This window comes from Talpa europaea, assembly GCF_964194135.1.
Source record: "Talpa europaea genome assembly, chromosome: 13".
NCBI lineage: Eukaryota > Metazoa > Chordata > Mammalia > Eulipotyphla > Talpidae > Talpa > Talpa europaea.
The window spans coordinates 67,490,875-67,517,560 of NC_140080.1; the positions used below are offsets into that span (position 1 = coordinate 67,490,875).

At 35.4% G+C, this 26,686-nt stretch overlaps 1 protein-coding gene across 1 annotated transcript in view; it reads left to right on the top strand.

The window, feature by feature from the left end:
- Nucleotides 1-314: 314 nt before the first annotated feature.
- DSG4 (desmoglein 4) overlaps nt 315-26,686 on the top strand; it is a gene marked incomplete at both ends in the record, with an annotated part of 33,637 nt that continues 7,265 nt past the window's right edge. The window contains 11 exons of the mRNA XM_084252798.1: nt 315-362; nt 10,227-10,262; nt 12,046-12,177; nt 12,858-13,013; nt 13,360-13,504; nt 15,321-15,487; nt 16,076-16,210; nt 17,054-17,239; nt 21,274-21,548; nt 22,132-22,271; nt 24,613-24,831. Coding sequence (XP_084108924.1) covers nt 315-362; nt 10,227-10,262; nt 12,046-12,177; nt 12,858-13,013; nt 13,360-13,504; nt 15,321-15,487; nt 16,076-16,210; nt 17,054-17,239; nt 21,274-21,548; nt 22,132-22,271; nt 24,613-24,831 — 1,639 coding nt within the window. The remainder of the gene's footprint in view (nt 363-10,226; nt 10,263-12,045; nt 12,178-12,857; nt 13,014-13,359; nt 13,505-15,320; nt 15,488-16,075; nt 16,211-17,053; nt 17,240-21,273; nt 21,549-22,131; nt 22,272-24,612; nt 24,832-26,686) is intronic.

Below are 26,686 nucleotides of genomic sequence, written 5' to 3' on the forward strand. Positions count from 1 at the left end.
TCCTCACTCTGTAAGATTTTTTCTTTGGTGTCCAACAAAGGGTTTCATTGCAATAAGAATCAAGGTGTGTCTATGTTCTTACCCAGAGCCCAAACAATGCCAGCCTTGCAGACCAGCCCAAGAGTTTGGGGTGGGGAAACAGAGTCATTATAGAACATCTTCACTCCTCTCCCAGAGAGCACCAGAGTTATCACCCATGCCATCCTGAAGGGCATCTCAAAGCACATCTAACTGCAGAGCTGATTTCAGGAGCCAGAGGACTAAGACTAAAATTGAAGCTCACTTGGGTTTGTGCACAAAAGAAACCTGACGGAATGGACTGGCTCCTTTTCAGGAATATTTGCCTTTTGATCATTTTAATGGTGAGTAGAATTTAAAGGCCTGGGAATGAATTCAACCTGAGCTCTGTCTGCTGTCAGTTGTCAGACTTTCTAAATAGGATTTATTGCATTTTACACCCCTTTCCACAAAAGCAGTTTTTAAGTTCAACCTCTGGGAATTCAAAGGATTCTCCATGCCTTGAGGGACCAAACGCCATAGAGATTCAGGGTGAGAATGTACCTGAATTAGACTTAAATAGCATCAGAGACATAGTCTAGTTCAAATGAAATGTTAGAACAATTTTAACATTTATGATCAGAAATAAAATTGACAGATTGTTGTCAAAATTTCTAGTGCAAATGGATCCTAAATTTGTAGGGAAGTAAAGTTGATCAAGTGCATTTCTTTTAAATAGTTAATTCCCTGTGAGTTTGTTTCAAGGTAGAGAAATTTTAGATGTGACTAAAGTGCATTGCAAATAATTACCAAGTATTTAAATAATATTATAATTTTTTAGTAAGAAACAGCTTAAGAGTACTCTCCATAAAGCCATCAAGCATATTGTCTTTTGCCTGAAAGAAGTAGGGTAGCTCAAATGCCAGTTCCTTAAAGGGCCAAGGATCAGGTCAATTCCTGATTGCCAATTCAATTAGAAAGTCTACTTGAGACTCAATTGAAGTAGGTTAGGTTACAATAGGTTTCTGTCTATTGATTGCCAATGCCAGAGCAATTCAAACCAAAATAGTTAAAAGGTAAGTGAAAAGAAGGGGGGATTATTAGGAAGTTGTACTGCTGTTGCTGTTGTTGTTGTTGTTTTTCCCAAAGCAAATATAGATGTCTGCATCACAAACTTTCAGGAATGCCTGCAGACATAAGACAGAAGTAAGACATAAGGTTGGAAAATGATTTCCACCCTCTACCATGTTCTTAGACAAGTGTCATTCTACATGGAACTCATCTGAAAATCAGTTCTAAAAGGCAGAGCAGCTGAGGTTGGGAGATACAGGAACATATCTTGTCCAATTGACTTAGCAGTCGCCATTCTTCTAGAGTTCACTATTCTGTAATCTTCGCTACTGAAAGTCACACAGCCCACACTGGGAAGGGGACAGGGGTGGGACATTTCATTCTCTGAGGCTGGGAGACAAATGAGTAAACAAAACCATTTTTGAGAGATATTTGTAAACTGCAAAGAGAAGTGTCATGCCCTGTTATAAATTTTTACTTACATTGTTAAAGGGAGAGGGAAAATCTGGACTCAATATTTAATAAAAATATTCAATAAGATCTCCTGCTATATGCATGTTTCTACTCAGATACACTTGTTTTTGGTAAGGAAAACTGATTTCATTAATCAAGATTTTATAAACAACTTCTGAGCACTAAATTTTGCCTTTTACTCCACTCTGCACAGGCATGTTTTATGACAATATTATTTAATTGAAGACTTAATATTTTTTTTCCTCCTTGATCTTGAAAGAGTATTATGGTTCAGATTCTCAGGGTCTTCTCTTGTTAGTTTTATTACCCTTGGTAATTTGAGTGTTTTTGATTCTAATTTCTTCCCACACCCCACGGATACTAAAGTATTTATGTTTTACAGTTTTTGGTAATTGCAATAGACTTAAGTTCTTTATGTGTTTCTACTAGATCTCTTAAGATAACCATGAATAACTCTTTGAATTAATTAGAGATCTTGAGCATGATTCAAGATTGAAACAAATGAAGGAAATATTTAAGAAGAATCAATGTATTATTATAGATGTTGTGGAAAACAGGCGAGCCTGCTTGTCTTTCATTTCCTGAACTTGAACTCTGTCCCTTTTTCATTAACTAAATCAAAGGCTCTCTGGGGCATCATTGCAGTTTACAGTAAAGAGGGTGTGGCTGCCTCTTTAAAAAGACTCACCGGTACTTTGTGTCATCTATATCTCAACCACAAAGAGCACTTTGAACAAGGTTTTGACTTAACTTATAAAAGATACCCAAAACTCCAAGCTATAATAGGGTGCTTTATTTTATTACATAAATTCTTCCACATTTTCTTCCTAAGAATGCTCATTATGTTCTGTAAAATGAATTGGGGTCATGAGATACAGTCAATGCTGAACCAAGACTCAGAAGCCCCGGGATTGAGTCACTGTACCCCTCAAAGGGACTGCATAACTTTGGCCAAGGCACCTTGTCTCTCAGGGCCTCCCTGAGCCCATGTGAGAAAGTGTGGGTAGACATGATGTCATCAGATTTCTCTCAAAGCAGAAACACTGAGGTTCTCTAATTATCCCTGCTGAATAGTTATGTAGTAGAAGTTCCTCTCTGCTTCCCAAATACTATTTTCTTCTCTTTGGTTGAAGAATCTAAAGATTTGGGTATGATTGCATAAGTTTTACTATTACTTAAGGCAGAACAGTTATTAGTTCTAAGAGCCTGTATTTTATCCAGTTGACAAGATCATTAAAAACAGTCATGTAGCTTTTATCAGATAAGAAGTTTTGTGCACATATAGTGATCATTTGTGCTATGTAGGCGATGTAAACACTTCAATTAAATATTCTGATTCTTGGAAAGTAAAGCAGGTATGTGGCTAAACATGTAGTATTACCTCACTTTAAGTTAATAGACAGCAAAATTTCAAAATATATTTAGAACTGACCTAGTCACTGACTAGGCCAATTTAGTCCTTATCAATTTAGTTCTACCTAAAATAATGTGATTCTGATATATGAAACAAAAAATTGTTTTTATTTATATTATTGTCAGCAAATTTCTATAATGATAGACTGATAGGAAAAAACACCTTTTCTGAGTTGTGTTTTTATTTGTACTAAACAAAATGTCCTAGATTGTATTAAATAATTGTTTTTAGTATGGCTTGCTATAGAAAGTACTGGTTTCCTGATATCACCAAAGGTTATAAGGAAGCAAATCTCATCTCTAGTATTTTTCTGTTGTATAGTGACTAAAGTATAACCACATAGATTTTAAATCAAGTTGACAATTTTTTTTTGGTTCAAATTTCTGCAGAGCTCTTGGTACACTAAAACAAACTTTATACCAAAGAAATATCTAGTATTATTACCACAGCATGACCTATAACTAATGCAGTCTTTTCAATAATATCTGCCTATAGAATTATAAGATCAAAATTCTCTCAAAAATAACTCATGGCTCTTGAGACTCTATGAAGACATTTCATAGAGTCTTTTTTTTAAGGTATATCTCTGTTTTAGGGAATTTCCCAAGCTTAAGTACACAGTCTTATGAGTCCTGTTTTGTCCTTGAGTATCCAAGGAGGAGTTCTTTATAGAGCAATGAAACTGTTGTTTGATGTTTCTTTCCCATTCCCAAGTGGGATCACAGTTGGAATTCCTCATTTACAGACAGCATCTCTGATGACAGGGTTTGTGAAAGGAATGACTGCAGTGAAACCTTCAGGTATTACCTGTATGAGAAATGTTTGCCCTTCCTTTCTACATAGAAAATTACACGGCTTACAAACTAAAATGCCACTACTTGATACACCTGCAATTATAAACAAAAGTGGTATAATTAGACTTGAACTTGGCATCTCTACCGTGTTCCTATGAGGATGGCAATTGCTTTACTCAATTATTTTTATAAGGATTATTCAGGAGGGAACTGCTTATTAATAAGTTGGTCCTAGGTGTGTAAAGGACTTCGAAAACTGACTTCAGAAAAGGTAAGTTAGAGACAAAAAAAATAGCTTTGTGTAGAAGCTACTACTTTAAATACACTCAGTATGTAAGTAAATAATGCATATTCTTAATTCTACAATAATGACATATAATGACTTAGATTATACAGATCTCCTATAAAATCATCATAGTCTCTCTACAAAGTATTGAAAAAGAAAACTAGGCCCAGAAAAACTTCAGCAGTTTACCAAAGATTAGATAGACATAGATGAGGGCCTTCCCTGGTGGCGCAGTGGTTGAGTGCTGGGCTGCGAAGCTGCCTGCAGCCTCTGAGCACTGGTTTGATCCCCGGCCACCAGCGAGGGTCCCACGTGGAGCTCAGACCTCTCCTGCCACTCCCGCTGCTCCCCTTAGCAGTGTATTTCGTCAGTCTGCCTGTTCTGTTCCTTGCTCTGGCTCTGGTGAATTCTCTCACCCTCCCTCGCTTCTGACTGTACCCAGTGCTTGTATAAATGAATAAATAAATCTTTAAAAAAAAATAGACATAGATGACTTCATATCCTGTTATCCTTAGATGGTACATGTCAGAACAGATGAGAACTCATCTTGCATACAAAGATATTATATGCCTATACATAATATTTTATTAATGAAAACTTTTGAATGAATCAATGGATTTAGTTTCCAATCTGTCTTTCTTAGCAAGTCACTTCACCTGATATTTATGCTAATATGCTAATAGGCCACTTTAATGTGGCTAATGAGCTTCAAAGTGAACTTGAGGGTTAAAAATGGAGATAGAAAAAGAGACCAAAAATATTTAGTATATCAATCCATTCTCATTTCATGACCTTACACTAGCAAAACGTTTTAGAGTTAACAAAGTCATTTCACTCTCATATCAAAAACCCTGCAAGAAAAATACAAATACCTTCATTTTACAAATAAAGTAATTTTCAGGGCATAGACAATTCATAAGTGCACCATAAGTGAACCCAATCTGAACCAAATACTCATGTCCAAAACTCTATCCACTGTTTCAGAATCAAGTCCTTGTCCCTTTGGGCCAATGTTAAATCCTATTTATGCTTCTACATTGTCTATAAAATTCTAATCTCTTTTCCCATTTATCTGCTTTCTTCCCCCATTTTACAAACATGTGAGCCCTTTCTCTACTTAGTCTTCATTTTATTCCAGAGATTTATACACGCAAAGAAAAAAGAAGCGCAAACTCTGTCATGAACAACATGCAGAGACTGTAACACATTCAGGATGGAGCACACATCTCCCTGGGGTAGTTTTGCTTCCTCACCTGCAGGTGCCTCTAACCTTTACTAGTTCCCCTTTACTAGTTCCCTTTCACTCGTTCCTCACCATTACAGCAACTTGTTCAGCCATCTCCATTCTGTATGGTGTCTTTTAACCAGGCTCTCAGACCAAACCACATCCTAGGATGAGACATGACCTACATAGGCTCTAAAAAGGTAACTTTTATAGGCAAAGAATTTTTACAATTATCAGGAGCCTGTAACTACTTCACAGCTTGAGATTTGTGCAGTTAATGCTTCTGGGTGGAATTTAGGAAGATGATGTCATTTCATGTTTCTTCCAAAACACCCAATCATAGGTGATTCTTGAAAAATGAAGCGCCTCTTGATAGATTCATTTTTTTCATAAGGGCTGAGGATAAAACCTGTCAAGTTCCTACAGGGAAACTGGCACATAAATAGAGGGGATTTTTGGAGGGCTTGGCTATTGATTCATCAGTAGAACCACCTGCGCCAAAAGCAGAACTACTAACAATGTACCAAAGAGGCCTCCATGAGGCACAGTATAAATTCTGCTAGATAAGAATCTAAGGATCTAGCATTGAAACTGATATCTAGAAAAATGTCAGACAAGAAAAAGAATGAAAAGGAAATATTTACAAGGATTCTTAAGGCTACCTTCTATTGTAACCATTCTTTAATAAAGTTGGGTTCTGTAGTGAAAAAAAAAGCAAGGCAAAATAAATGCAAAACACTCCCTTCAAGACTCATACTCAGTCTTTCTGCCTCAAGTTTAAAGTATTTATGTCTAGACTACATTGCATTCTATGATATTAAACCCTAATTTAAGGTTATATATTCACTTAAGATATAAGTTATTTAACTTGGAAATATACATTTATTTTAAGGAACTTGATACCAGCTTAATTGCTACTATAACAATTAATCTGCAATTAAGTCACAGCTGTCCCTGAAATACAGGCTTCCCCCACTTTTTGAAAGTAAGTCTATTTGATATGATTTGATAGGTTATTTGTGGGGTCTGCTAATGCTCAAAAATTTTCATATATAAATTAATGTTAGATTATTTAAAGGCCCTGTTTAGGGCTACACCTGAGGGGAGAAACCCATTACTTACAAAAGTGAACAATAATATAAGAAAATAACAAATGTAAATAAAAATTAATTAATGTTAGAAATTTTGCTAAAAATCACCTATCAAATCATGCAAAATAGGAACTTTTGTATAGTGGGGGAAACCTGTAAGGGAATCCTTTCCTAGATCCTCAGAGTGTATACACACACATACATATTCACACACACATAAATACATACATACGCACACATACATCATTCCTCTAATTCCATCTAGACATGAGCATGCACCTGAACCTGAGGTATCAAGCTGTTCTCCTCCCCCAATTCCTGCTTTTAAAAAAATTATACCTCTCAGCTATGGAAAATATCGTACTGTTGCACTGCAATGGGTTGTAAAAATATCTGGGACAATAAAGCAAAGAATAATTCAAATATCAGCATTAGTATTGAGAAAGAGAATTTACTCTAAAGCTGGTAATGAATCCTTTTGAAAGTCATGTGGCCTTCAAATACTTCTTTTCAATAGAATTAAGAGAATCTAATAGAGTTGCCTCTAGTAGGTCATTAAAATGTCATTTTTCAAAGACAAATTACTCTACAGGTTTAGAGGATATGATTGAGAATAAGTTTAATGACTGCTACATTAGAAAATCCTTCAATATCATCTATTTATATAAATAAGTTTTCTCCCTTATAACTGAAAGACAAAACCAGACAAATTAGAATCAATGCTAAAATTTGTTTAATTCTAATAGTAATATTCATTCATGAAGTAATTTAAAAATATTTCATCCATCTCTTCACAATGAACTTGATAAGATTTTACTTTCTGTAAATAATAACACTGTATCAAAATTTCCATATTTGCATGCTGTGTAATCAACTGTGCTATTAAAATAGCATAGTTGTAAAATTAATTCAATCTATAAGAAATTGATTTTTAGATGCTTCCAATTACAGAAACAAAATAAAGTCTATATTCATACACATATTTTGTTACAGAGAAGTACGATAGAGTGCTTAACAAAATACTTAAACATATTTAAAATCTGTTTAAAAGTTAAAAATATATTCCAGTAGGATGAATCTTTGGAGTATAGAGGTCACTGACTGGGAATGTGATATCCAATTATTAAAGTGTTCATTCATCTATTTTTTAATGAATAGGAATGGTCATGAAATGACTACAGTATTTAGATTCTGTATACTATTTATTTAAAAAGAAATGTTAACAGTTTATCTTAAAATATCAACATTTATTGGAATCTGTCTGCAGAACAGAGACTAACCAGAGAGAGAGGATATGGGAACCAAAGAGAGAGCCCAGTGGACTATGATGCAGGAATATGGGTGCTTTGGTAGTGGGTGTGATATGGTAAGATACATCTGAGGAGTTATGAACCTATACCTGTGAACCATACACAGTTTTGTAAGTCAATGTTACCTCAATAAATATATATAATACATTTAAAAATTAATGAAACAAAATATCAGCCTTTGCAGTAGTCTTAAATTCTATCCTTTGCATCTATTTAAACTTACAATGAAATTTTTTTAAATGTCACTATAAAAAAAGTTTGAAGGAGCATATCATTTTTAAAAAAATGTAGAGCTACACAAGAAAAATCTTTTGAAGACTGGTGCAAAACAACATTAGAATTAGTCAACACAAACATCAATATTTTTCCTGAGACAAGGGCTGTAATTTTACAATAACAAAGTTTAAGTAAAGCCAGAGAGAGTTGGTAGTAAAATATCAGGTGATAGAAGGGAAGTTTAAGTTGTTGTGTAAATGAACATTTAAAAGAGCAACCGAGGTATTTTAAAATATTAAGAATTTATTTGAGCAAAGCTCTATTCCAGCTGGGTTGCTCAACCAGATGTGGCTCAAATGCTCTGCAGAAGTAAATAGAAAACACTTTTTTACCACTCTTACTTTTTTTTATTGACATAATATTGGTTGACACTGTCATTATATTTTGGAAGTATAGGATCCCTCTTTCAAGTGTAGTCACCCTAGCTCACCGACCACCAAAGGACCCATAGACCGTCACCACAGTGATTGTGCTCCCTTCCCATTTATTTTCACCCCTTCCCCTCCCCCCATGCCTCAGTTCTATATCAGCTTTCAAGGGTTAGTTTTTAAATTTGTCTTCATCTGAACCTTTGTTTGGTTTCTCTATATTCTATATCTAAGTGAAACTATTTGGTTTTTGGTTTTTTCTTTCTGACTTAGTTCACTTAGCCTAACCCCTTTCAGCTCCATTCATATTGTCACAAATGGCAAGCGTCCATTTTGGAAAAACTTCTGTGAGGTGGAAACAAGTAAGGAAATTGTTGATGGCTATAACTTAAAGCCTAGTTGACGATTTGTGATTGGTGCTTCTTTGCTTTTAATTTCATGACTTTCAGGTATTTATAGGCTTAGATTTTGATTTGCAAACACAGGTGCCAGGGCATCAGCATCCACTCAGTATAGTGGCACCCTTGTTTAATTAATTTAACAAGGATAACTAGTAAAATGGTGAATTGGATCTATTCCGGAATATACATACATACAATATTAACCTTGCAGACTTTTTTGTAAGCAGACAGAAACCAGGGAAGGATACAGAGAGAATTACCTGCCATACCTCTAATTGAATTATAAGTAGCTAGGCCTCCCTCTCACCACTTTACAGTTAAAAGTAGGTTATTGTGTTTATTAGAGCTCTGAGGAAAAACAGTAAAATAGGCTACTGGAATTCTGTGTCAGGCCTCTAATTTTGGAAGGGATTGAGTAATAGGTGGAAGAGAATATATAGAGGAGAAAGAAAAAGACAGAAGTGAAGAAGAGGAGGAAAAAGGAGAGACATGTAAGAAGCTGAAGACAAGGAAGAGAGCTTCTTATTAACAATGGGTTCATGTGCCAAGTTTACCAATATTTCTGCATCCACCAAGGCAGCACTTCCACAGGAAGACAGTGCCAGAGACTACATGTCAGAGTTTGGCACATAGCACTAAACAACAAAATAAATCAGCTCAGTTAACCTGCTTGTCCCACTGACCTGAATAGAAGACATCTATTAAAGTAATACACAAGGTAACCATAAAAATGCATGATGTCTATAGTATTAATTGACATGGGATTTTACCATGATAATCATTGTATGCAAAAAGCAAATTACCAAACGGCACATATAATTTTCTATTTGTTTTAAAAAAAAACTACAATTTATATATGCTTTGGGGGGAAGTCTAAAAGAATGTCTCCAGAGTCGTGGGATTTTGTGTGATTTTTGCTTTTTCTTCTATCATCCAGAATCATTTACTTTTCTGACAAAAAGAATATCTAACTCCCAAGAGGAAACATTTATTATGAAATAAAACATGATATACAGACAAATAAGACCATATTTTAAATACTGTACTTATTTTCTGGATCTAGATACTTTAGTAATATCTAATAATTACATGTGAGGAAGAAAGTGTAATAAGAGGAAACATTTGAATCTGCCAAACTTCTGATCTGTATTTTTCCCCTTTTGGATACAGTTCTCATTCCAGATCTTCACCCATCCCTCACCCCTCTTCCATCCAAATCCCTCCTCTCCTGTGAGACCATTTCTACCCTTCCATTTAGGCTCTTTGTAACTCCGTTGCGTGAGTATCCTAATTTGCTTTGCCGTAGAGTTTGTATATTTCTCTTCTCTAAAGGTTTAAAAGCATTGGAGGCTGAAAAGTCAATAGTCCTCATTTTCTAATATGCATGTTTATTCCATATTATCGACAAAATGTATATTTAAGAAATAAATTTATATAAGAGAAAAATCGTCAATGTTTTTATGACACTGCTTTCTTTAAATTATGCAAATTTGTGCTAATGCTCTGCCTTTTGTAACAGGTGGTGCTGGAAGTAAACAGTGAATTCATTGTTGAGGTAATGTATTTTCTTAACTTAAAGTTGAAAGAAAAACTAAATTTTTAATGCATCACATACCAAAATTCATAACATTTGGAATCAAAATCATTCAGATAAAATTTATACAAAATGGGGGGCCTTCCTGGTAGCGCAGGCAGTTGAGCGCAGCACTGTGAGGCTCTCCACAGCCTCTGCAGTGCAGGTTCGATCCCGGCCAGCCAGGGAGATACCCACATGGTGAAGCAGACCTCTCCTGTCTCACCTGCTGCTCCCCTCAGCAGTGTATTTCAGTCATTCTGCCTGTTCTGTTCCCCACTCTGTCTCTGGTGAATCCTCTCACCTTCCCACACATATGGCCTGCACCCCAGTTCTTGTATGCATAAATAAATAAATCTTCAAAAAAAGGTCACACACATGGACCCCTTTTGACATGAAATAGCAATGTAAAAACACACAATCCCAAATCTCCATGCTTTTAGGCATAGTTTGTGATAACTCAGTGTCGTCACTCCTACTTATCAAACTGTGTTTGTCACCCCTACTTATCAAACTATGTTAGTAACTTTATATGTTTCCCAATGTAAAGCAAAGCAAAAGGAGCACTGTAACGCATTAGAACAAAAGAGGAACTTCAGACAGTTACATCAGTAGGAAAGATAACTGATAGTCAGTCAATGAGATCAAAACTAAAACAAACAAGAGAGAATTTGGTGCCATTTAGAAAAGGACTCAGGAAATATAATCCTACTGTCCTCTCTGGCAGAGCTTTATCTTATTGGGTAGTTAAGTTTTCATTATGATGACCCTAAAAATTCTTTGGAAAAAAATTACTTTTCTAATCTCCATTAACAAAATAAGGAATATATGGTACATTTTAAGAATTTGTGTCAAATGGAGAAAAATGTGAATGTTTTGGTTTTTGAAAGAATGAGCTTCATTCTAATGGAACATTCTCCTTCCCAAATGGTAACTAAACAAAGCCTTACTGTAAACAAGCATACATCATCTGGGTCTCAATAAGTACATTACAAACAATAAGTACATAACACACATACAATACGTGTGTATGTACATGTATACAAATGTTTATGCATGCAGTTAAATTTCCAAACTCTTTAATAGCATAAAACTCTTAAATATTTTTCAACAGTAGCAACATAAGACTACAAAGAGAAAAACATATAGTAGCAAGCAGAGATACAAATGAGTAACTCTGAGAACCACATAAGTGTCCATGGCATTATTGCCGATACCATCAGTTCAGTTAAAATATTCTTCTAGTCCTGCAATAATACATTTAGATGCCTTAGCCACTGTGCTACCTTCGACAGAAGAGAAAAAAAACCCTTCCTCTTTTAGGTGAGTACACACACCACTACAACTTGCCTTTTCTATGGGATTCACTCACATGGAACAACAACAATCTTTTAAACTAAAGAGACCAAAATGTCCACTCAGAGCTCAGTGAAGGGTGAGGTCGGCAAAGTCTCACCCTGGTAAGGACAGATTGAGAAAAAGAAAAACTACAACATATCATCCAATATAACACATTATTAGCCCACACATGGCTAATTAGATTTGTTTCACTAAAATCATACAGGTTTAAAGAGATGATTGAAAAAAGTAACTAGCAGGGCAATCAAGTTACATCTATCTATAGTTATGAATTAGCAAGAATTTACTTTGTTTCTGAAATTCAATGCCATTGAATCTTCTGGGTACACCTCCCATGGTGAATAAATGCTCTTATTAAGTAAAATTGCCCTAACACAGTACAACATGTGAACTGTTTTTGCTTAAGGTGAAAGAATTAGACATTGCAAATGGCACTACAAAATGGCAAACTGTCAGAAGACAAAAGCGGGAGTGGATCAAGTTCGCTGCAGCCTGTCGAGAAGGAGAGGACAACTCCAAGAGGAATCCGATTGCCAGAGTGAGTGACGAAATGAGCAGGAGTATCCTGTGCTGATAACTAATGTTATCGCAGGGCAGAAAGCCCACAAACATCTTGACGATTTGCAGGCTTGTATTGAAAGCAGCCCCCCAATATGACTTAGAAAAATGGTTGACACAATCATTTGCTCATGTCACTAAGGGACTGTTTTGACTATCACTTGCTGGGACCTGATACAGAGTAGAGGGTTCTCAATGATCTTAGGGGAGAGACTGGGATCCCCACCACAACTGGGATTTGTTTCTCTGTGATCTGCTAATCCATGTTGTATTTCCAACTGTCTTTATTTAATTGTGGACATTTGGGTCACAAATCTTAGTATTTTACTGAGTGTTGTCATCTTTAGTGTACAGGTGAAATTTCAAATTTTAACTATCTTTGTTTAAATTAATGAGCAATAGATATAAAACTATTAAAACAAAATCTATGTGGCTGGATATTTACCACAAAACCTACTTGGCAAACAGTGATATGTTTGATATATAAAATTATTGCCAGTATCTCTAAATGGTGTATTTCTCTTCTGACTTAATTTATCTACCGTTTGATTAAATCATCAAACTCACATTTAGGTCAGTACATATTAATATAAAACACTACACTCATTTTTAAACAGTAGTAAGATTCTGATTTCACAATCCTACTTATTTTTCTCATAGATTCGATCAGACTGTGAAGCGAACCAGAAGATTACATACCGCATCTCAGGGGCAGGGATAGATCGGCCACCTTACGGAGTGTTCACCATTAATCCTCGGACAGGGGAGATTAACATCACTTCAGTGGTGGACAGAGAGATAACTCCACTTTTCTTGGTAAGTCACATCAGTGTATTTTGATTTATGCATATTCTTTTTCTTCCCTCATCATTCTTCCCAAAAAAATCATCTCAGGACTTGTGATAAAACACAGCAGACTGAGACCAAATGAAAGACTTGGAGTAGTAAAGCATATGAAAATATAAATTTATAGCTCGGAATTCTCTGTTGTGCTGCATATATATGCATGTGATCAAAATATTGATTGTATTTAAATTGCTAGATACTAATATGGTACAAGTCACTGGGAAAATTGTTCCCTTGCACATTTCCTGATATACATTCAAGCATGTTACTTTATTTCCTTTGGTAGAGAATAATAATTTTTCTCGACTTTCCACAGATTTATTGCCGGGCTCTGAATTCGCGGGGTGAAGATTTAGAAAGGCCTCTTGAGCTTAGAGTCAAAGTTATGGATATAAATGATAACCCTCCAGTTTTTACACAGAATGTGTACACAGCCAGCATTGAGGAAAACAGCGATGCAAGTAAGTAGAATGACATTCCTCTGCATTATTCATCCATTTGTCTTAGTCAGTAGACTTTGGAGACTATCACACAGACAATTTAAAGATCAGAAAATGCCAAACTTGCATTTTGAATAAACCCCACAAATATTAACTTAAAACTAAGATAGAAAAAATTTTCCTAAAATGCAAACTACCCACCTTGTTAGTGGAGGATTCTTAAATGTGTGATTTAGCCCCTTCCTTGAAGACTGTAACTGAGCTCATGACTAATTTATTCCAAATGAAAAAATTTTAGAAGAAATTGTGAGTGTGAAAAAGGGCTCTGTTCTGGTCTGTACCTCAAATTTTTTACTGAACCCCACCATAGAGTGAAGTATTCATTAGATCAGTCACAGAGAGTCATCAATGGCCTTCACAATTATGTTACAGTGTCTCAGTTCTTTATTTTTCCCATAATGTTTAATTTCATTTCCAAGTCTAACACTCTACTCTCTTCCTCTCTTTCTATCACTTCTGAATTTCTTTGTACATTTATGCTTTTTCTATATTGCTACCTATCTCTGTTCCCTCCCTCTTTGCCTTCTGCCTCTTTCTTCCCCCAATCCTCTTATACTCCTTTTCCTCTCAAATTTGTCTGCCCTTATACCTTTAAATAAAATTTTGGGGGGAAAAGAATGAAAAAAGAAATGTCAGAAGGACAAGGTAAGAAAGCAAAATATAGGTACTGAATCCAGAGTCAAAAAAAGAAGGAATGAGATAGTAGAGGAGAGCAGAGATAACAAAGGCAGAGATGAATTCGGGGTTTCAGGAAAAATCATTCAGATCCCCTAAAAATGATGTTGAAAATAAGAATTATAATTTTTTGTCCACATATAATGGAGGACATATAAAGTGAGGGTTTTGCCTCAGAGAAACAAAACAGCTTCCAAAGTCTGTCATTGTTTCTTCGGTGACATACTTCAGGATACCCTAGAAAAAAGGTGAAACCCACATCCAAGTTCACATCCATATTCATTTGGTTGCTGATTAGCAGCTAATTACTGCACCCTCATGTGAGAAGAGTTAATCACAGGGTCAAGGTACCCTTTGACATACTATCAACTCCATGAAACCTGGCTCATTCTCTTCAAGGAGTCCCTGACTCTGTGCTAGGATTTTTCACTTTGAGGACTGGCTGGCAAACACAGAAAGATCAGACCAACTCTGGAAAGTCAGTCTTATGGGCTGATATCTTTGGGGATCAGCCTGGGATGGCTATTCTTTCTTGCCATGAATAATTAAGAACTACTTATATACCTGTGGACAAATCTTTTCAATAATTGCATATTTTTGACTGTTTGGTAAAGTTTTGTTATCTTCCAATGCAACCAATAGTAATTTTCAGCCTTCCAGATGAGTGATAATTAAGAATATAGGTCTTCAATAAATAATTGCAACATTAAATTTAATTAAGCTGTAATCTTTTTAATTAAGCTTTTAAAAATAATATCACAGGGCTACAGCCAAAACAACTTGATAAAATTAGTTTCATTAGCTTTATGCTAACATCTATTGACCTTCATTTTCATATTTTAAAGATCACTATATTTTGTTACTAATTTATCAATATGAAAGGAATGCAAGTAATTTGTAAACTATGAAGGACTTCATAGGAGCAAACCATCGTTATTTTTGTAATCAGAGGTGTAGCTGTAAGTAAGCTAAGATTTTTCATGAAAATCTAGAACAGAGAGAATTCAAAAGGAAGCCAACCACTCTTTCATCGTATGCTTGATAATTTGCTGAACTGATTCTAAGAGTCCCAAATATTCTCCACCTTCATCTCCATTTCTAGACACATTGGTTGTAAAGTTAAGTGCCACAGATGCAGATGAAGATAATCATCTGAATTCTAAAATTGCCTACAAGATCATCTCTCAAGAGCCAACAGGTGCACCAATGTTCATCCTGAACAGGTACACTGGAGAAGTCCGCACGATGTCCAGTTTCCTTGACAGAGAGGTAAAACCTTCTATGAATAAATCATCAGAACTAAAGATTTTAAATCTGAGAATTGAAGGTGAAATGAACCCTATTTGTCCTTCCTCCCATGTAAAAGTGGGAAGAAAAAATAATCTTATGATTTTCAGATGAAAATTTTATAAAAGAAAAAATTATATTAAAAGACTATACAATTGGGCCTCCCCTGGTGGCGCAGCGGTTGAGCACTGGACTGTGAAGCTGCCCACAGCCTCTGCAGCACCAGTTCGATCCCCAGCCACCAGCAAGGGTCCCACATGGTGCACAGACCTCTCCTGCTGCGCCCGCTGCTCCCCTCAGCAGTGTACTTCAGTCCTGCCTGTTCTGCTCCCTGCTCTGGCTCTGGTGAATGCTCTCACCCTCCAGCGCTTCTGATTGTACCCAGTGCTAGTATAAATAAATAAATAAACAAATAAACAAACAAACAAACAAACAAATAAATAAATAAATAAATCTTAAAAAAAATAAAAGACCATACAATTATAAAAAGAAAGCACAATAACATCAACATGTATTAGTTTTTACTCAAAACAATTCTTAAGTTTACAATTATTTTTCATCTTAAATTAGGAACACAGTATGTATAACCTCCTTGTGAGAGGCTCAGATCGGGATGGAGCTACAGATGGACTATCTGCCGAATGCGACTGTAGAATCAAGGTTTTAGATGTCAATGATAATTTTCCCACCTTAGAAAAAACTTCAGTAAGTTGGTACTTTTATAATTCTTTCTCCATGAGTGTTGATAATCAATTTGTTTTCCTGCTAGTTTGTGAAACTGGTTCTATTCCATGTATGGACATATACAGCTTTGCTGTAGAAACCTTGGTGTTTCTTATGTATAAAATATACCTTAATAGATCATGTGATCTTTGAGTCATTATTCTGCACAAATCTCCTTTGTGAAAGCAGAAACCTGCCTGTTCCATGTTTTTTACTTGCAGAAAGTTGGAAATATATTACCATTGCACTAAAAAACATGTAACGATATAGATGCATCCTTATATGCCTGACTTGTTAACTCCATTAGAGTCCAAAGTATTCTCAACTTATATTATCATTTATAGGCATTAAAAAACTAAAACTAAAAATAGCAGGCACAAATTGGCTTGCCACTTGTTTTGGGGGTAAAAAAGCATCCTGTTGGACCACAGCCTCACTCCTGCCTTTACGTGATGTCTATGGTTTCTATGCTAGGCCAGCAGAGAAGAGTAGTCGCCACTTCAATTCTCTCCCCCACAACTACTAATAAATGTATTTCTTTCTGGCCCTTTACTATAAAAGAAGGAAGTAAATCAAGGAAAATCAAAAATAAGCAAGAAAATAAAGTATCAGTTTGGCTTTGACTTCACATACAGCATATGACAATTGATACTATCATAATCATTTTATTCTTATATTTCTGATTGGACAGTGGCATTTAATAATGGCACAAAATTGCTGGCATAGCTTATTGTTGTTGTAAATGATGATTCTGTATTATCTCACCATAAATATTTTTTCTCCTTCAAAAATTCATTGATTACACGGTGGGCTATGTTATTTCAGTACTCAGCAAGTATTGAAGAGAATTGTTTAAGTTCAGAACTGATACGATTGCAAGCAATTGATCTTGATGAAGAAGGCACCGATAATTGGTTGGCAAATTATTTAATACTCTCTGGAAATGACGGCAATTGGTTCGAAATCCAGACAGACCCACGAACAAATGAAGGAATTTTGAAAGTTGTCAAGGTATAGTATGGGATTTCAGTATTCTTCCAAAGTTTTAAATTAATAGAGACTCTGCCTCAAAAATTATACTCCACAGCTTTGAAATTGTTTATGTGGACAAGCACCTTAAGTTAGTTTAATGTGTCTGTCTGAGAATTCCAGTCCAGCAACACAACATGTATGACCAAGAGAAATAAGAAGATTGTTTTGTTCTCACAGTGCTTAATTTGAGGCAAGTACCCTCAAATTAGATAATAATATAAGAATTATAAATCACAATAGTAGTTTAGGGCCTCAAACTAATAGTAGTTTAGGGCCTCCCTGGTGGTGCAGGTAGTTGAGCACCGCATTGCAGAAGCTGTCCACAGCTTCTGCAGCGTGGATTCGATCCCAGTCTGCCAGCGAGAATCCCACATGGTGCAGCAGACTTCTGTCTCGCCTGCTGCTCCCTTCAGCAGTGTATTTTGTCAGTCTGCCTGTTCTGTTCCCCGCTCTGTCTCTGGTGAATCCTCTCACCCTCCCTCGCATCTGGCCTGTACACCAGTTCTTGTATAAATAAATAAATCTTAAAAAACTAATAGTAGTTTAGGTGTTATGATATTAAACAAGCAGTTGCCAAATAGATAGGATGGAGATAATAACTGAGAAGAAATTAGCTACTTTTAGCTAGATTTGTCCAAAAAGGTTTCATGCAGAGAATAGTGTTCAATGTCTTATAACTACAATTGTTAATGTGATAATGAAATGAGTAAACACATAACAATGAGAAAATGTAAAGCATGTTCAAGGCATGGTGAGCACTTTGTGGGACAACAGCAGAGTATTCACAGAGGAAAGGAAGGAGATATAAGAACTGAGATACTGAGCTGGGGTTAGTGCTGAGAACCTTGAATAAAGACTACAGCACTTGACATTTTTGTACAGATTAATTTTACTTAAACTATGCTTTATGGGCAATAATAAAATCTAAGAATAAAGATTAGAAACAAAACTACAAATCAGTGGAATTCAAATTCACAATACAATAAGGGAAACTAATATTCTCAGAAACATTACTAACAAAACTAAGGACTTATACCTCTAAAAATATATTTTGATATAAATATAAACACATTACATATAGCACACAATGTGAATGGTGATTAATCAACTGTTACTACCTTTCTCTATTCCAGTCACTGTGAAACTTTTCCAGACAGTACATTAGGGAGTCATTTTGCCTTCATCTGATACAAACATGTATTTCCCCATCAAATTTGCATTTATTTGATGGTTGTTTACAAAAATACATGATTGGAAATATAATTTCAGACCTCAAAATTGCACATACTTCAATCTATCAAAGTTCCAATGCCAATATACTATAACCTTTTACCCCCTTTATACCCTCCTTCCTTCCCTACCTCCCCTTTGGTAATCACCATAGTTTTCAGAGTCTGAGTTATTTATTTGTGTTTTGTCCATTTGTTTTCTTTTGTGGTTTATTTTCTACAAATGAGAGAAAACATCCAGTAATTGTCTTGCACTTTCTGACTTCAGTTGTCATAATCACCACAAGACCCAAAGAATAAAAATTAGAACCAAAACTACAAATCAATAAGAAACAAATTCACATTAATATAATAAGGGGAAATAATTTTCCTTTATTGCCCCAAAAGACTATTTTGACATTTTTAATAGCTGAGTAGCATTCAGTTGAATGTGTGTGTGTGTTTGTGCATGTGTGTGTATCACAATTTCTTTATCCAGTCCTCTGTCCATGAACATTTAGGTTGATTCATGTCTTAGCTATTGTGAACAATACTGCCATGAACACAAGCGTGCATAATCTTTTCATATAGTGTTTTCACACTTTTTGGATAAATACTTAGGTGTGCTATTGCTGAATATTTGACCATTTCTTGAGTCCCCACCATAGTGAATCTGCCCCTTTGCATTGAGATTTCTAACCTCCCCCTTGCATACTTTTTTTTTTTTTAAATAAATTTTATTGTTATATTCCCCATACAATTGCAGCCCCCCCATTCTGACCCCAATCCCTCCCCTCCCGCCCCCTAAAAGTGTCTCTGGTTCATAGTTTTTTGTTGATTTTGATTTTCACTATCTTATAGTTATTCATTTTCCTGGTCCCTTATTTAAGTTTTCTAGATTCCTGCTATGAGTGAGACCATCCGGTATTTTTCTTTTTCTTTTTGGCTTATTTCGCTGAGCATGATCCCTTCCAGCGCCATCCATGTTGCTGCCCCCTTGCATACTTAATATACTTAATATGAAAACATGAACCAGAATCTCCCAAGAATTAACAGTGTCATACTAAACTACGCCCAAAAAAAGCTGCATGTGAGAATCTTGCAACTTAAATTCCTATATTAAAATTTATTGAATAAAAATACTCACCAGTAGCCAAATCTCACTTTAAACTCCTACTGAATCACTTTTCAACCTTTTGGCTAAAATCAAGTGTAGTAAACTCCTACAGGTCACTCCCCTCCCACCAACTTCCTAACACACACCTGCATATTCTTTTTAAGAATAGTCTTTGATTATTTCTCAATCATGCCTTAAACTTCAGAGACTGAGTTTTTTCAGTTCTTCATTCTAAATCCAAGTGGAGGCTCAGGGTTAAGCAGTTGTTTTTATCATTCTTTGCACAACTCTAATCTCTGGGCACAATCAGAAAACCCTTGATAAACACTTGCAAAAAATGGTCTTGCCTTATCTTCCCTATAAGTTGGAAGATTGGACTTCAACTGATTTCCTTCCCTACATGCAGTGACTTTCTAGAATTGATGCATTTTGATGTGTATTAGTATATTTTCATACATTCTAATCAACAAGAAAACTCTTCTGGCTAACAAAAGCACACAAATTATGTAAACGTGAGAAAATGTCAAGAGATTTCTCTGTCAAATCAAAGGAGCTCAGATTTTTCATTTATTTAAGGATAGCATGGACTTTTAAAGAATAAAAAGTGGATTGTAGAAGAGGATTCTCTTCCAAGTAAAAATTCATTTTGAGGACAAAATTCATATTCATCTCTGTGCTTGACATTATGTGGACCAGGAAGGGAAACAGCAATTGAAATCCCAAATGTCAAGGGTTTTGGATGAAATTTAGTGAGGCATGTTGAACCAACCCCAAACAAGAGTTCAAGTGAGTTCCTATGAATATTTTTGTCCTATCAGTATATGTGGAAAATTTAAATAAAATCTAACATTTGTAATATAGAATTTTTCTAAGAAGCAGACTTACTGCTCAAGTTCTTGCTGATGACACTGACATCCTCTGTTGTCAATAAATGTGCTGCAAATGGGATATTTGCTTGCAGAACTCTTCTCAACAGACATTGCTCCCTTTCTTACAAACTCCTTTTCACTTGTGACTTTTCATGTCACCACATCAATCACTCTGGATCAAAAGATTCTATTCATCTTTTATCCAGGGAACCCATTTCAAAGGTGACTTTTCTCGGGTGTGATATTTACTTATTTAAATGTGCCTTGTGAAGGTGTCTTCTTGTTCACCAGACTCGGAGCAATTACAGTTTAGAGATGACTCTAACAATCATGAATTCTTCTTTAGAAGTCGTGCACACCTTTCTAAAAATTACATGTTCAATTACATCACCTATATTGGCTGCTTTATTCTGCTGATTACACTTTCAAGACATTCTCAGATGTGAATTCTACAAAGGAAGTCAAAGTCTTATTTATTCATTCAATGGTTGTGAACTTTTTAAGTTTCATTCTGTTTCATTTTCATTTTTCATAAACACCTCATTGGAAAAGAAAAATCATTTTTATATCAGGGTTTTTATATAATTTCAAAACTCCAAAATTTGAGTCCAATTTAAAGTCACAGATTGAAGTGACTTATCTGCTTGATCGCACAAAGGTAAAGGGAATAACATACCTGAAATACCTAATACAGTAATAAAATTTTATCAATTCTAAATAGGAATTTCATAGCTCTAGATATTATTCTAGCTTATTATTTGCTTATTGTGGCTTCTTAATCAGTCTTTCGCTGTTTCAGAGCTTCTTCTATCATTTCAGATGCTGGACTATGAGCAAATGCCTAATATTCATCTTAGTATTGGAGTTAAAAACCAAGCTGAATTTCACCACTCAGTTGCCTCTCAATTTCGAATGCACTCAACCCCTGTAAGAATTCAGGTTGTTAATGTGAGAGAAGGCCCCTCATTTCGTCCAAATTCTATGACTTTCAGTGTGCGAGACGGAGGAGTAAGAGGAGATTCTTTATTGAATTATGTACTTGGCACATATACAGCTGTAGATTTGGACACAGGAAATCCTGCAACAAATGTCAGGTACTGTAAATACTTTGCTCATGTTGGAGTGATAGAGCACAGTTCTATTCAGTGTTCATCCGTGTGGTGTGTGCTACTGTATGTGGGGGATTTTGTTTTTCTTTTTTCTTTTAGAAGATTATTGAGGAATTGACATTTCCTCTGAATTCTAATAGTATTTTAGAAGCTGTAAGGGCTCCTTCTGGCTGCAAGGGCTCCAACCTGTTACGTGTTGTATTCAGAGAGTAATTATAAGATCAAAGAGACTCCTATGGTTACTCTGTGAATCTCTTTGATCTTTTGTGGCCAGTTGTACCAACCTGGACCAAGATGAGTAAGCAATTTTGTAAACAATAAGTTACTAATTTTTTCCCTAAAACTTTTGTTACCTTGATTTTGGGGCCAATTTCAACCCTCTGTTTAATCTAAGAGAGGGGAAAAGTAATAAACAAAGTAGGTGTTTCAGAAATTTGATGAGCATAAAAAGAGTCAGAATTGGAGAAAAAGAAAGATAGGTATGTGTTAACACATTGTAGCTCTTATATGTCTTAAAATTGCTAACTTTGATATAAGCATAATGATGAACTCATTTATTTGAAAACAGGTATATCATAGGACATGATGCAGGTAGCTGGTTAAAAGTGGATTCGAGGACTGCTGAGATACAATTTTCTAGGGAATTTGATAAGAAGTCAAAATACATTACAAATGGGAAATACACAGCAGAGATCTTGGCTATAGATGGTAAGAGATTTATTTTCAGTTTTATGAAATTATTAGTACATTAAATATAAATATTATTTAATGTTGATATTGATTGACTCAAATAAAATACATCATTTTTTTGGTGCCAGCCAGACTTACTGAGAGTTCTAAATACCTCAGATCAAGAACTGAATTCATTATTCACTTACAACCAAAATTTATATTTAGGTCATCATTATGGTCTTATCTTTCGAGATGTTTAACTCAATTTATAGAGTATATTGGGAATTTTTACTTAAACTAAGTGCTACAAGGGGTGCATACAAGGGGTCATTTTGGGGTGATCTGAGCAGACATAGTGTCCCAAGGAATATAGATTTTGAGCCACTAAAACCGAGCAACAATGAGAGGCCTGTGTGAGTGTTACTCATTTGTGATGTTGTCTGAAATAAGATATTAAGGATACAAGAAAATACAAGGTTATTCCAACTTTGAGACATAATGTAAAAAGCACAGATGCACTGATTTAACTTGTAATCGGCTGCTTCTCATGGGAGGAAAAAAATCTATTAAGCATTTCTCTTAGAGAGTAGCAATAGGAGTTTGTTTTTTTATCAATAGTTAATTATTCTCTGGAGGAATTCATAGGAAACCAGCTACTACAGGATCAAGCAATACAAAAAGGCCAGTAACCAGAAAAGAAAGAAGAAAATAGATGTCCTAGATACATACCTAGTAGAAGATAGGCAATATGGGTTTGCATTAGTTTATGTATGGAGTTTTACAGTAGGCAAAAAATATATATATAGAAAGATAAATGGGCAGCATAAGATTATAAAAAAATTCGTAATAACACCCAAGCACAGTCAATGTAATTTTCTCTTTATCCTATGAGTGTCACTTTTAACATCTTGATCATTTCCATAAAGGATAGAGTCTTATTTGTCATGAATATTTTGAAAGTTCTGCTCCTAAAAAGAATTCTAGCCATGATGACCACAGTCTATATATTGGTGATATGTGAAAATGTTCCAAAACTAGAGTAAAATTATTTGTTTCAAGTAAATAAAGAGGGAAAAAAGGCATTATCAAAATGTGCCAACAGAAAACTAAACACAAGGTCCATATCTGTCTGGTCACCTAAGCCAACTGTCTGCACTGGCACAGAGCCATCCAGATGGTTCTGATAAGTTTGATACCTGGCAACCAGGTGAAGAGGTGGAGCTCTGTGGTTGACAAATGCCATAGTAGAGCGAACATTGTCAGCAACAGCTTGAACTTTGAGCTACTATATCACAAGGACACATGAAAGTTCCAGACTATGACACAGAAAGCAAATCTTTGAGTTAATCTGATGTCTGTCGAATGAGAGTTAAAGTCTAGGAAGTCCACTGCTGAATAGGGTACAGAACCACATAGGATACAGAGATAGGCTCATTTATTATCAATTTACTAAATTACAACATAAGAAGTCTTAAAAAGAAGTTTATTAATCTCTCAAAAAAGTGACCTTGTAAAATACCCTAGAGATGACAGCATTCTTTTTTAAATAGGGAAGCCAAAAATCTTTACAAGTAAAGCAAAATAAATTTTTTATTAACAGCAATGGAACATAAAGTAAAAGAAAAGTAGACTGAGTCCACTCCCATTTCTTGGTCCTCTGTGCTGTCTAATAAACTATAATCCAAAATTTGTTTCAGTGGGTTGGGAGGGGCTAGATTTGTATTTATTTTAATAAAACAAATATATTTTAAAGCTTATTTTAAAATGTATATTTATATTTTCAGAAGTGCCATTTCAGAGAGAAATGGCATCTAATGGATAGGATGAAAATAAACAGTAAATACAGAAAGAAAATCTGCACAATTATTTACTTTCAAATGTGGTGGTTTTGTTTGTTTGCTTGGTTTTTTGTTTGTTTGTTTGTTTGTTTGTTTGTTTGTTTGTTTTTTCACAAGGATTCGCCAGTATCCTATGAATGTAAGCTCTATGCTGGCCTAGAATCTAATTTGTGGGAACTAGAAGGAAATAAAAAGCACTCTTGAAGGAACACTCGAGAGTGAACACTCTCGAAGGAAGGACATTTCATGTTGCACATTAACTTGTGTAGAAGTTAGCAGGATGAGAAATATTTTAGGAAGAGTGAAAAGAATGTGCAAGAGTTCTGAGTTAGGAAGAGATTTGTCCAAAGAACTGGGAGGAGCCAGAGTGAAAGGTAGCAACCACTGGCAAAAGTGGCTGCAGGCTGTTGAAATAGATAGGAACCTCTCATGCACCATCCCAGGAGTCATTCATCCTGTTTCTGTCTGCTGCAGGATATGAGAATGAATTTTCAACCTGCACTATATTTCTCAAAACCCATGATGCTTTTCTGTTTCAGATGGTTCTGGGAAAACAGCTACGGGAACCATATGTATTGAAGTTCCTGATGCCGACGATTACTGTCCAGTTATTTTTGCTGAAAGTAGTACTATCTGCATTGACTCTCCATCCACCCTGATCTCTGTTAGTGATCACTCTTTTGGGGCTCCCTTTACCTTCTGTGTTGTCGATAAACCAGCAGGGACTGCTGACTTATGGGATATCAGATCAATAAATAGTAAGTGGAACACAAAGTTTCTCATACTTTCAGACCAAAAGCAAAAACAATTGCTAGGTAATTAATGAGGGCATGTAATAATACTTTATATCATCAATTTTGTGATACACTTAAGTTGTTGGAAAATTGTGATGTTTTCAGTTTTTAGTCATGTTTTTATTTATTTACTTATTTAACAATACTTGTCTCCAGAGCACCCCTAGTCCTTTACCATGCACCCATTAGGCCATCTCTCCCATTTGTTCTCACCCCTACCTACCCTCTCAAGTAGCCTCAACTCTGCAGTCGTATTTCTAGAGTTTGTTTTGGTTTAGTTTTGTCAGTTTCTTTGTTTTGTTTCTCTATATTCCATAGATGAGTGAAACCATCCAGTATTTGTCTTTTTCTTTCTGAGTTATTCATTTATTCACTTAGGATGATGCTCCCCTTTTTTAAACATCTGAGTAGCATTGCACAGTGTATATATACCACATTTATCTTAATCTTTTCATCTGCCATTGGGTACTTGGGTTCTTTCCATAACATGGCTATTATAAATAGTGAACATAGGAGTGCACATATGCCTTCAAATTAGTGGTTTTGTATTGTTTTGATAGATACTTGGAGTACAATTGCTAGGATATATGTTAAATCTATTTAAGTATTTGGAGGAACCTCCATACAGCCTTCCACAGGGACTAGCCTGTATTCCCATCAGGATTCCTTTTCTCCACATATGCCACAAAATTTGTTTCTAGTTTACTTTTTTAATAGGGGCCATTTTCATAGCACTGAGGTAGTTTCTCTTTGTAGTTGTAATTTGACTTTCCTTGGTGATAAGTGATGTTGAACATTTTTTTCATGTGCCTGCTGGCCATCTGTTATATTCTTTGGAGATGTGTCTAATTTATCTCTTCAGCCCATTTTTTTATTGGATCATATGTTTACTTTTTTCTTGAGTTGTATGAGTTCTTTGTATATTTTGGATATTAGCCTCTTGTCAGATGTATGATGTGCAAATATTTTCTCCCTTTTGGTAGGATGTCTTTTCACTTTAATGATAGTTTCACTGTGCAGAAGTGAAAGGAGCCCATTGTTCTTACATCCTCTGTGTGTGTGTGTCTGTCTGTCTGTCTGTCTGTCTGCCTGCCTGCTTGTCTCTCTCTCTCTCTCTCTCTCTCTCAATGAGATACCCATTATTCTTAAGTTGACTTTCTTCATGGCATTCAGTAGTTCTCTATTTGCTTCTTCATTTTCTTTTTTTTGTTTGTTTGTTTATTTGTTTTTTGTTTGTTTGCTTGTTTGTTTGTTTGTGGGACCCTCGCCAGCGGCCAGGGAACAAACCAGCGCTGCAGAGGCTGTGGGCAGCCTCGCAGCCCAGTGCTCAATCGCTGCGCCACCAGGGGAGGCCCGCTTCTTCATTTTCTTTAGGTCTCATTTCTCTCTTGTCCTTTTAAACCTGGGTCCTAGGGGTATTACTATCTTGAGTGTCGCCAATTTGATCTTCTATTTGAACTGTTGTATTTCCATAGCTTCCTCTAGAGGTGTTGATCTCATTTATTGAGCTATTTACCTCCTGAATTTCTGTGTTTTTTTAAAGCTTTACTTTCAAGCCTCTGTTCATTGATTTTATTTCTTATTTCAAAGCTCACTAATTTGAAATACAAGAACAACTTGTATTTGACCTGTTGTCCTGAGTTCTATTATCCTACATTGACTTGGTTTCTGAGTTTTATTTTAAGTTCATTTGTTATTACAGTAGTTGTGAACTCTCTATTTGATACGGAAATATAACTTTTCATCTTTTTGAGTTGTTCACTCTTCCAATGAATTTCCATGTGTTAACTAAAAATTACTGTTAAATTAAAATTTTTTA